The sequence below is a fragment of the Patiria miniata genome, unplaced genomic scaffold (genome assembly GCF_015706575.1).
Source record: "Patiria miniata isolate m_02_andy unplaced genomic scaffold, ASM1570657v1 HiC_scaffold_19, whole genome shotgun sequence".
Classification (NCBI taxonomy): Eukaryota; Metazoa; Echinodermata; class Asteroidea; order Valvatida; family Asterinidae; genus Patiria; species Patiria miniata.
The window spans coordinates 665974-678527 of record NW_024037057.1 but is presented as its reverse complement, the minus strand read 5'-3'; the positions used below and the strand labels follow the sequence as shown (position 1 = coordinate 678527).

Here is a 12554-nt window from a genome sequence, read left to right as displayed (position 1 = left end):
TACAACGGACAACCGCAATAACGGAACTGGTAAACGTCAAACACGTACATCAAAACGCCGGAAATCATGTAAACATTAAACAGTATATGATGACCGGGAGACCACCACCGCTACACTAGACATGTACAGCGAATAATTCAACAGCTCTTGACGGTACAGACAACAGTTGAACAGTTGGACAGTTCTGCAGTAATATTATATCCTTGCCGAATATCATTGTTCAAGTTGTTCTGTTAAATGTAAAATGTACATTTAGGCCTAATTACCTGCTGATATATATACAGTCGACTCCCGTTATAACGAGCTCGGTCATAACGATAACCCGGATGTAACGAGCACATTCTCCCAGTCCCGATCAATTTGTGTACATTACTATGGGGAAATATTTGGTTATTACGTGCACGGACATAACGTGACTTCGGCTATTACGACGATTTTGGCTGGCCCAATGCGAGGAAAAGCATTGTTCTCAACCCATTTACAACAACATCTTTTCAAAACTACGTGCATTGCAGCTTGTCAACGACAGACCTTTTGTCCCGAAACGGGTATCATGCTCCCGTCTTCCAATTCAAGCAACACACTTAAGCTTCACCCATCAATGTACCTTTGTAAAGACTTCAACCCAACGTTATTTCATCTCGCCGATCTTTATAAATAAATTCAATGGGACTGTGATAATCGGCGCAGTGGACCGCTGGTCTAGTCGCTAATCCCCCGCTGCGGTTTCCCTTAGCGTGACCAGGTTTGAAGTTTGCTTACGACTGCGGTACCACGTTTCTATATTATTACAAACTAACAATAGGGGGCGCTCAGGAGTTAAGTGTTAACATTGTAAGGAATAGCCTTTAGTACTACCGCCCGAACATCGGGTGCGTAATTGCTGGTTTGTGGCTATAAAAAAAAACACGAAGTAAAGAACACAGCATCACAAAACAAACGGCTCTTTTCAGAGCCACCACAACTTCCAAAAAGAGATAATTCAGTCTTTCTTCAAAAAATAAAGTTTAAAACATACCGTGGTTCCCACCCCCAAAAAAGAATCCGAAGAATAAAAAAATTAAAATCTTAAACAAATTAAGAACCCCTCCGGCCCCGCCGAAAGAAACAATCCCAATGAAAACAGGTTTCCAAGATCTTCAAACGCCCCACCACATATACATTGTACAAATTTTAATCCAAAATTATTACTTTTGTTTATTTATTATTATTATCTTAAAAGAATCCCTCCCGACAAACAATAATCACCAATTGCTGCGAAATTACACATGGAGACACTTAAACCCGGAAGTAATATTAGCGCCCTCTCTTGCCCGATTCCAGCAAATGCAAAACGAAAGCAAAATGTCACTTGGCACGAATGTGCGCTATAGTTAACCGAAATAATTACAATTTCAAAGAATCCCTTCGGAAATAGTATTACCCAACTGTTCCAAAAAGTCAACAACCAAAAGGCATCTAAGGATCAGGAGTCATAAAGACCCGGAAGCAATGCATGTATTGGCGCCCTCTCTTGCCCGATTCCAGCAAATGAAAAATGAAAGCAAAATGTCACTCGGCACGATTTGTGCGAGTGACCTACTTGCCTGATTCTTCTCAGCGATGATGCCTTTTCCTCAGGATTCAGGTCCTCAAATATTGAAATATAATAATTTGCTGCATGCATGATGGGTCGGCTGCCCAGATTTCGGTACCCGACATTTTTTTTAAATACAAACCTTCCGGCTGAGGCGTGCACACACACAATTTTCTGTGTTGCTTGTGATTTTTAATTTGTTTGCTTATAGTCTACAGGTAGGTGTAGATTCTTAAAATAATCTACAGTTAAGTGTAGATACGTGAAAAGAATCTACTCTTTTAACAATAGTGTGACGTCACAGAATTAGGTTACTACACACATATGAAGCACACCCAGTTGATATCTGCACACGTACGAGAGCTATCTTCTGAGTCACTTGACGGTGACCATTTGCTTTGTACATAGTTCAGAAAATATCTTCTTGAGCCGTCAATTTCTGCTGCGTTTTCTGCCTCACGAGGCTGTGGGGCAAATATCTGTACTGTTTGATGTTCTCGCCTCGCGAGGCAAAAAACTCACCGTGTGCGGTAAACCTGAGCTACGTACAGACCCTAAAAACATCGCCAATGAAAGCTAATACTCTGTTCACATAATTTCAAGATGCTGTTTTGCAATTTCTTCTGAAGCCTCCTGGCATTTATCCCTATTTTTGAAATCATGCGACCAACAAACAAGAATAATCTGGCAACAAATTAACCAGCTTGACCTGTTATATAATAGCTGTTGACAACGTCGCTGATACTTCCATGGGGGCCGCAATCTTGAAATCACGGGGGGTGGGGCTTAACCATTTTTACTCGATCAAACGTCGAACTATTTTGCATTTAACAGACAATTTGAAGGTCGGGAATTTAGGCTGTGTTAACAATATTGACGGCTTTTCACTGCATCGTAGCGTGTCCGTTTTCAAGGCAGGTTGATATTTTACTAGTACGAGGGTCTCACTATGTTCTATTACCTCTGCGTGTTTATAGTCGGTCATTTTATTGATGTAGTAAGGTTCAACTCAAGTTGGGGATTGTATCTTTGATTGAACCTTTGAAAAACGGTAAATAATATAAAACACCAAATTTAGGCGATCACAGGACATAAGTTTCATATACTTGTTTTGAAACCCGATGAACTGCGTTTAAAGACAGTCTGGCTGACAGGAGAAAAAACACTAATGAGACACAAAACAAAAAGAGACTCAAAGATGTACTGCCGGTACCGTTTTCGAATTTCCCCGAAAATCGAATTTATTTGCGTTGCTAAAACAAAATATGTTTTCCCGTCCAATTTCGCAACTTGTTTATTCAATCACACTGAAGGTTTATTCCATTTCAAGAGATTTCAGAGTCTTTGCCCAAGACTACAGTGATCGATATATAGACTTAAATCAAGTCGGTAATTAGCCCGGCTTAGTTCGCCCGCCGCGCACCGCCTAGTGGATATATACAGCATACCGTCTCATACGTTAAGCGTGTGGTATGGAACTAAACATGCGGGGACGCGTTGTGCATCCTTAGCTCAAATATACGTGTAGGTCAATACCAAGTACCATAGAGCAAGGACAATCAGGGACAATTTGCTTAAAATCCATGGGTGACATATTCACAATACATGTATCCACTTCACTCATCAACAGGTACATGTACATGTATCTATTTTCCACCAATTTCTCAAAGATATTCAGTCTCATCAAATGTTTAAATACATGTAGAAATATTATGTTAGCATACATATACTTACATGCAAGTTCCTGGTTTTGTTGTGACATCCGGAGTTTTCCCAGTTATTTCTGGTGGTCTTTATCAAGTGGGGTGGATCGCAGAAGAAGTACAATTGGTTATTCGTTGCAGGATGTGGTGTGGAGTGCAAAAACTCCTCACGAGGGCCATGCATCCGATAGAATTTTCGATTGGGTGAAGCCCCATCAGAAACCAGACCTCTGACAGAAAATCCTGCAGCCTCCAGAAGCATTATTGCCTCCCACATACACGGATACAATTGGTGGCTCGAAACACCAAGACTGGGGTAGTATCCAATTGGTGTGCGTAATGAAGTAAATATACCACGGACCATCAAAACTAACACGTGACTTGCAATGGAAATATCCTCATCTTGGCATCTTTTCTCAAACTGTAGAATCTCATTGCCGATGGATCCAACATCTACAAAACCAACAACAGCCCCGGACCGCACTGAATACACCAAACTGGCTTTAATTTTCATCTCATCAAATAAGACGCAGACCTCTCGCTGGTGCTGTGGCAGAGTGTGCAGCTTCATGTCACTTATCACACGCAAAACAAGATCTGCATTGAAGCCGGGTGCTGGATCACCGAAATGAGTATACGGATGTAGAGTGTTGGGATGAGGTAGTTTCAAAAAACCACTTTCACGAAGTAAATTGTAGGAGGAAGAAGATTTGCTTTGCAAAGCAATACAAAATCGAATGATGGCCGGGTGCCACCTCATCCCCTTGCCCTTCTGAAAGGATGCCTTCTGCTGTTCCCATAGCAAACCTGCCGGAGATCCCTCAATAGAGGCCATCATAAACTCTTTTTCCCCATCTTGCATCGCCTGGTGGAGGAAACTTCCTTCTTGGGTGTTGACCTCAACACTCTCCACCTGAATCATCGCAGTTATCTTTGTGTGTAGAACAGCATTTCGTTTCTTCAAGGCCTTGTTCTCCATCTTCATCAGCTTCATCTTCTTCTGTAGCTCGGCATTGGACATGGTGTTATTTCGGATGCTGGAAGAGGTAGTAACTTCCCTGGACCCACCAAGACGGGATGCCATGACATTCAGATCTACTCTGAACATGACACACACTTCACACAGCAAACCTGGCTTCGAAACAAGTAGGTGGCATTTGTTGTGTCTAATCGTCGGATATGGATACACTTGAACGATATCCCTACCAGTCACAGACGTAGGAATTTGACCTGCTGGACCCTCTCGTGACTTGACCAGCTTGTTGAAATCTCGGTTCGCAGAGCAGATGTTGTGTGCCTCAAGTGTTTCCAACACTCTTGAAACATCAGGCACACCTGCAGTCACTGGTATATCCTGAAGAACTGGACACCCAGATCCTGCTACATCCACACCGCAAACCTCAATTAGCCAAGTTAAAGTGCTGTTGATGGAGATCTCCACCTCTGGGCGGCCACTGTCACCGTAGTGAATAATCTTCATCAGATTGGTGCCACGCCATATGAAGAAAGACGGATGAGAAACCAACACGGCATTCAATTCATCACATAATGAAGACAGACCAAGTGGCTGGACACATCTCTCGCAACGATGCAGAACAAATTCGCAAACTTCAATATTAAGTTGCAGCTTCTTCTTAAGTTTTGCCGCACTCCACCACTTCATTAATTTCTTCACGCAGTTGTGGCAGACAAAGGGTGGATGAGTCCCCATCTCGTCTGTGTGAACATCCACATCAAGGGCCCTCAACATCACCTGGTGATATTTTTCCTTGGAATGAGGATGCCTCCTATCAATACCGGCAGCACCGCCTCCCCCACACAATCTACAAACATCTCGCAGGCACTCAGCCATGACTGGAAGAACAACAGACTCTTCATGTATAAAGTAACACCAGGAAATAAAGCACTATGACATCTTGAAAACTAGTTGAAAGTGCACATTGAAGATTTAAGCAGCAAAAGAGCAACGTGCAGATTGCTGAAAGAAAAAAAAGAAAAAAAATATATTAACAGCTTAAAAAAAAAAGGAAAAAGGATTTAAATGATGAGACTACCGCACCAGAACCAAATGTAAGTCATATTTTCCACATGGTATATTTCATCACTTTTATAGATTTTGAAACAAAACTTACTTTGGTAAGTTGGTTAAAATTCATAACATTGTTTTTATTAAAGGCTGTTTAAGGAAAGGGAACGTATTTCCTTCAAAAAATTATTCTAAATTACTGTTATTTTGTACTTTTCCCTTATTTTAGTCACAATTAAAAATTACAATTGTTGCATTGCAATTACAAAATACTTTATTAATGTTGTTAAAACCTTTTGAACTTTTCAAAGAAACCACATAGGGAACTTTTGAACTTCTTAAAAACAATTCATCCGCATGCTAGCCTCTATAGAAAAATTATTTTTGAACTAAAAAAAATAAAACCAAATAAGCCTCTATCAACAGTATAATTGTCACAAAATAGACTAAAGTCATCAAAATCCCTTATTTCTAACGTTAGTAAAGACATAATTTACATTCATGATATTTTTATTCGAAGCGCAACAAAAAAAAAAAATACTAACATTAAACAGCCGTTGGAAAAAATTTCCCTATACAACGTGCACAAAAAAAGGAAAATATCTACGACTGTTTCATGTCTACAGTCAAACCAATATTTTACTATCGACTTATTATAGTCTCACGGGCTCACGAGTTCAATTTTGCCGCGTCAGACAACTCAAAACGACTTATTCTTTTACGTTATAAATCACCCAAAATTATAAATACTGTATATTTTACATAAATGATGGATTTTGTACGAAATTGGGACTACTGAAATACTGAAATGAACTGCCTGAACCAATTTTTTTGACGCCGATTTTTTAGTTTGTGTCCAACTGTGGCCTTTGTTAAGACGGATATCGAAGTAACGAACAGATTCTTACGAACAAGTTCAATTCCTTTTCACGCGTAGCAAACGTTAGGAACAATCATTTTTACATAAAGTTATGAATATCATATTTTAGGTTCATAAGCTTTGCTCTCGAGTGATCAACAAACGTAACTCACCAACCGGTGGACCGATTTTGATGGTTCAAAATCTGGCAAAGACCGACGAACCTCCTCTTCAAAATGGCACCCGAGCCGAACACGCTGGTAGCTAGCAAAGGGCAAACGCGCATGCGTAGTATAATTGTCTGTTCTAGTTGCTGTACTCCAGTGATGGAAAGAGAAGACGGACACCAGCGACGCGCAGCAAAAGGCGGTAACACACGTAGGGATCAATGGGCCGGCTGCGGTCGCCAATGTTTACGTTCGCCGTGGGAGGTGATAAGAAGCTCCATAGACTTTGCGTTGGGCCAAGGAAGTGCTAATTGAAGTAAATAAATCCTTCAGGGGGGTAAGACCTAGTTGTGACTCCTTCTGTTGTCCTTGCTCTATGCAAGTACCGACTCGAATATTCTGTTATATGCTTTCCATGCAACGTATATGACCTGCTACTGGATTTAGACGGAGCATTCTGATTGGTAAAGGATCAGCAAACTGAAGATGGATATTCCACCACACATTTTGCATGTCTTTTGCATAGTCGAGTTGTGCACGTTTATAAACACGAGCATAAACGTTTCTGTGCGTGGTTAATGCAATTTAATCCTCCGAGCAGCCCGACGGTAGTTTTATAATCCACATTTTCCTAATATGGGCATTTTTTTTCAATGGGCCAATTAGGCCAAGCTTCCGTGTAATCCTCACCCCTACTATACACAACAAGCCTGTAGACTCCCATTGGCCAGACCCTAGCCACTCCGGAGTAAAGGAGTGTTGAAAGACAGAAGCCAAGACGGCGCCCAATGCCTTCGTGCAGTATTTGGAGATCTTAGTGGCCAGCCCTAAGTGCCGCCGATCCCTTTGTGTCAACCCCTCGTGCCGCCAGGAGCCCTGTCAGGTTGTAAACAATCCCTGGCCATGTGAATGACCTATATCTTGTGCATGTACAGGCATGCCAGGGTTATTGACCTATAAACTCATGTGGTGATACAATAATTCTCCACGTGATTCCACGGTGTGATTTTTTTTTTAATATAAACTGCTCCGTGGGTTAAACTGCTCTTGTGACGTCACTCTATTCAGTAAAGTGTCCATTATTTATAAGAATGGACATGTACAGTTAAGTGTACATTCTTTAAAAAAAAGTCAACTGAAGATAAGTTGTGAATCTCCAGGCTTTGTTGTGAATGGCCCCTGCAAACAGTTTCATTTTACTTTGGAAAAGTAACGGTTTGTAAAATGTTCAAGTTTTGGGTAGTTTGAAAATATGGTTCCTGAAATTAATAACAACACAGTACGTGTAAAATAAGAGTATTTCTTCGGGCAGGCCATGACAAAAACAGAAAAGTCAAAGAACTTCGAGCGAAAACTGCATAATTTACAGAGTAATTCCATAAAGTTTTCGTCTCAATTTAAGGATTTTTTTTGTCAGCCTACTATGTTAATATTACCAGTCAGCATTTCGGTTATTTCTTGAATTGTGTCCACACAATTGAATGTTCTCTTTGCACTTTTCAATTTGCCGCTCTGATATTGTATTCTGTTTTCGGTGACGATTATGGATTCAAAGTGAAAGAGTATAAAATAGTCTTCCTTTTTATTTTTTTTTTTTTTTTTTTAGTTTCCTGTATTTTTAATTCTTATTTGTTTACTAACATGTATTATTTATATTTTAATGTTAAATCTGAAAGTTACATATTAGTGTTTGGCTCTGTTTTTTTAATTTGTAAAAATTACTGAATTTTGCGTTTTCGTTTTCAAATTGTTTGTGTTTATATCTAGTCTTAACCCATTTACTTACAGTCTTTTCCTTTGTTATTAGACAATTGTAGAAAATGTATACATAACTAAATCATTAAATTGACTGCCAGAAACTTACCAATCGTTACTTCTTAGATGATATGCCTGTGTTATGTAATTTCCAAAAATGATTACCTGTGGTGACTGAGATATTTCGATTTGTACTCTGTGTAACAATATCAAGGTCAGCGGTCTTCATCTCAGTAAACAAATGTTCAACAAATAAGCTGCTCACCAAACTTCCTTTTGGTTGATATTAAAAATCCTCCATTCCGTTCGCTCGCATCGATAGCATGTTTATATATATTTTTTAATTTAATATGTGCGTAACTGCAACACTAACATACATGTTCATGTATAATTCCATAAGAGAGGTAACACAGATTGTGTGCATGTGCTATTCAAAAGAATTCGCATCCGAGTCCATTCGAATAAAAGAATCTCCCCTTTGTCGTCGTTTCTCCTTAACGGAATGCTTTTTTAGTCTAGTGATTGCAAAGGGCGATTTCTAAAGGTTACGTAACACTTTATTTTGAATGAAACTACATGTGCGCAGACATGTTCACGTAGGCGGGTGAAATCTTTCAAAAATTAATTTATCCAGTTTGGAAGACCGTATCTACATGCAACTTTCAGAACTTATTTCCTTTATAATAATCCGAGTATGTGCTAAAAATCGTTGTGAAATGTTCATTACTTTTCGTTGAAATCGGAAAAATAGGCCTTGATATGTGCATTTTTGAAAGCTGTGACACTGACGTTTGCAATATATGTGGATCTGTTCAAGCCTCACGCATATTAATAAGGTACCTATCCATGGAGGTGTGCAGTAAAACAAAAATAGAAAAGCCTCCTTCACGAGTCTTTTGCCGGCTTCCATTGGTCGATACCGAGACCCACGAATATGCTAATCTACATTACGTTACTGTGTGGCTTGTCCGAAATCGGTAAACCGTAGCGCCTAAGGCGCTTTGCTGAACAATGCATGTGGGCTGGGTCGGCAGAAATCTTCGAAATTTTCCATGGAGATGGTTCAGAGTGTAACAACAGCGTTTGCAACAACAGATTAAGCTGAAATTCGAAATAAACTTTGAAGATATAAGTGTTCAACAACTCGTGTAATAACAATTTTGAGAAATTCTTCGAAATAGATTTTGGGAATTTTTCTTACGATTTCTTCCAGACCTGTAGGTCAGCTATACCAGTAACCAGTATTGGCATTTCAGCATCGATGATGGCGATTTTTTTCACTGACATGAAGTTTAGAATTTCTTCTTCCTTTGTAATTGAACATTTCAATCATACTGTGCATTTTTGTCTGAGAAACGCAACGTTCAATAGGCCATACATTTTTTGTGTGTGGTGCATGAATTTCACTGCTCTGTTATAGCGTCTAAGTACGTAATCGGATTAGCTTTGGCTTATAACGGCAGACGCTTTGCCTTAGCAACCACATGACTGCTTTAGTTGTACAAGTAAGCTACCATTGGCCCTAATGCACATGCACTTTGATGTGCCGGGTCCATAAATGAATATCCGTCCCAAATTATATAAGTCAAGTTGTTACACATGTATAAGCCAGCAAATAATATACATTTTATACAGCACCGCACTAGAAATTATTTGGGTCGCCGACAAACAAAACGCGACTGTCAAGTAAATTGTTCTCTCAAGTCTATGATCGATAATGATTCTTGTACAGCACCGATAGTGATTGTCGTAGAGCGCTCTTGCACAACTGTTTTTTTTTTGGTTTTTATACAATGACGTGGGAGAAGACGAGCTGGTCTAATCATGCCCTAAGATGGCGCACTATATACTTGAACTTGAAACGAATGATTTTACGCGACAATGACGATTTACTATCGGTTACTAACGTCTTGAACCAAGACTACAGTTTTTTTAGAGTCGGATACGAATTAGGTTTCTAAATCGTAGTTAGAACATTTGATTTTATCACTGACAGCACTATATGCTACAGCAGTGGCGTAATCTAGGCTTGAACTTCTGGGGGCGGGGGCCTCCTGGGGTGGACAGTTTTCTCGGGGGGGGGAGCTGCATTGATGTCAAATGAAACTTTTTTTTAAACATATTTTCAAAACATATGTTAAATTCAAGATTTTAAATGGGATGGGAAAACAGGGGGTACGGATATCCTGGGGGCATGAATATCCAGGGGGGGGGGGGGGTAGGGATACGTGTTCCCCACCGTGCAATGGGCATTTAGGGAACACTCCCCCCCCCCCCCCCCCAGATCACCACCAACACCACCCCCAATGACTCCTGCACGGTGATATCGTTTTTACCGGGGCGCGGTTTGTACCGTTCGCCGTTAATTATTCATTCTTTCATTTAATTTCCGACCCACGTTAGGCATTACTAACTTTTGTATTATTCTACTATTAATCTAGGTTGAAGGCGTCAATAATATTACACATACAGACAGACCGTCCATGTTGATACATGTACATATACACTCATGTACACGCACGCTCGGAAACTACAATCATAAAAAAAACACCCAAGCATTCGCAAATAACTCGTTGACCCTGCAATATTATTCAAATGCTGAAATAAGTGGCATGTTTGGGGAAACTGAAGCACATCTAAAAAATCCCAACTGAAGTTGTCCCTTTTTTACTGATGATTGCATGGAAAAGGAAGCAGACAACGATCTAAAACGGCCTTTTCCTAAAAGCGTCGAAATTCAATTTTAATCACAAAAGAAGAGGTGAATAAACATACAAAATAAAGGTATTTGATTGCATCCGGTGGCCTATGTATTTCGGTTAATCTATCAAAATGTACATTATGTTTTCGGGTGAAAACTTGTAGGTCTTTCGTTACCGTGGCGCTGCCATTTCGACAAACCACTGGCATTAGCGAGATTTTGGTGAATGCGCACAAACTCAGTGGCGGGGTAAACATACGTGCGGTGGTTATCAAATTTGCAGGGCTCTGCGCTCGATTTATAGTGTCAAATTTCTGTCTAGCCAGCAAATTATATGTGTGAATATTCATGATCCTACATTTTTGGCCTTTATTATTGAATTCTAATCATTGATATCTACACAACTATGTTAACGCCGAGCACCATTCTTTAGCTTGAAAATGAATGTCATGCGCACGACGAAATCAGTATACTTTTATTTGAGTAGGATTACTTCCTATATTTATATTTACATACCTGATGAGAAAACCCTGGGAATTCTATACACTGTGTGAAGTACCACGCGAAAGAATTATTATTTAAAACAAAACCCTGAATGTGTATTTGGAGTTTCTTGAATTGTGAATAAAAAAGCCGTCCTGGCTCTGGCAACATAACATGTTGTGCTTTACTTTTAGTCAGTGGATTAATAAACAGGCAGTGTACATGCCCCCATGGTTCAATCCCGACTCTTTCACCTGCAAAAGGATGAAATTCAGTCTTTATTACCATCACCAGGGCGCACTGCAGGAAACGTACAATACTTGGTTCTCGTCCTGATGTTTTTCTCTTTCCGTCTGTAACGGGACCCGGCGTTAAACATATTGGTACAGGCCGCGTGACGCAGTCTATTTTTGTGCTTACACAATTCAAATTGTTAAAGCACATGTGTCTAGGTTTTATTAGATGTCCATGACAACGGGTTACTGATATAGAAGGTGCCCACTGAATGGTCAGAATCTCGAGTTTAAGACGCATGTTCAGTTGCATAATTAATTGCCGTATCTGTTCCATATTAATCGAGCCTGTATTTTTACTGCAATATTTCAATCCCGTTCATTTTTGTTCATTAAAGGAAACATGCAGTCCAAAATTTTCATAACGTATTTTATTTTATATATACATTCATTTATGTGTATTAAATGTGAAATAAAAGCAGAACTGGTTCTGGTGTACGTTTAGTGTGGTAATTTGCCGTCCAAAATTGAACCCCCCCTTTTTGATTTTCGCGGCAACTCCAAATGAGGGCGCTGTTCATGACATAAACAAAGGCAGAGAAATCCAGGGCCCGTAAATGACGTCTGGGTACGAGACGGATTAGCGAAGCTACTGTGCTGTGTGTATGTGCAGCCGCCGCGTACCCGTACGTGGCATTATATGCACACGTACGAATGTGTCTACATGGGATATGTACAGTACACGTGGACGTGCCACGGTGCCACCGTTGTCGAATGAACACGACGACCGTCATGACCGTAAAAGTTCCGAAGACCGTCCTCTTCTTTCCTTAGCGAATCCGATGAAAATGGTACAGATTCGTCCGATTCGAATCTGAGTTCTAATGATTCAGACACTGACTCGATGTTTTTTTAGGGGCATGCCCAAGTTGCTGTAAAGACCAGCATCAAAGCACGACGGCTCAAAGTGCAGCGCAGAGGGCAGCGAACTCACTGGGCCCGGACCACTTTGCTCTGGTATTTACCTTCACTTTGGCTCTCCAAATGCTCC

At 40.2% G+C, this 12554-nt stretch overlaps 1 protein-coding gene across 1 annotated transcript; it reads right to left on the bottom strand.

Annotated features, from left to right (window-relative positions):
- Window positions 1-2777: 2777 nt before the first annotated feature.
- On the bottom strand, window positions 2778-6696 carry LOC119725265. The gene is made up of 2 exons (XM_038196606.1): window positions 6338-6696; window positions 2778-5257 (listed from the first exon to the last, which is right to left on the bottom strand). The coding sequence occupies exon 2, from the start codon at window positions 5129-5131 to the stop codon at window positions 3287-3289; it is 1845 nt and encodes a 614-aa protein (XP_038052534.1). The 5' UTR covers window positions 5132-5257; window positions 6338-6696; the 3' UTR covers window positions 2778-3286.
- Window positions 6697-12554: the final 5858 nt, after the last annotated feature.

Bases quoted from the DNA above. Each gene is read 5' to 3' on its own strand.
- LOC119725265 (XM_038196606.1), bottom strand. From the start codon at position 5,131: ATGGCTGAGTGCCTGCGAGATGTTTGTAGATTGTGTGGGGGAGGCGGT.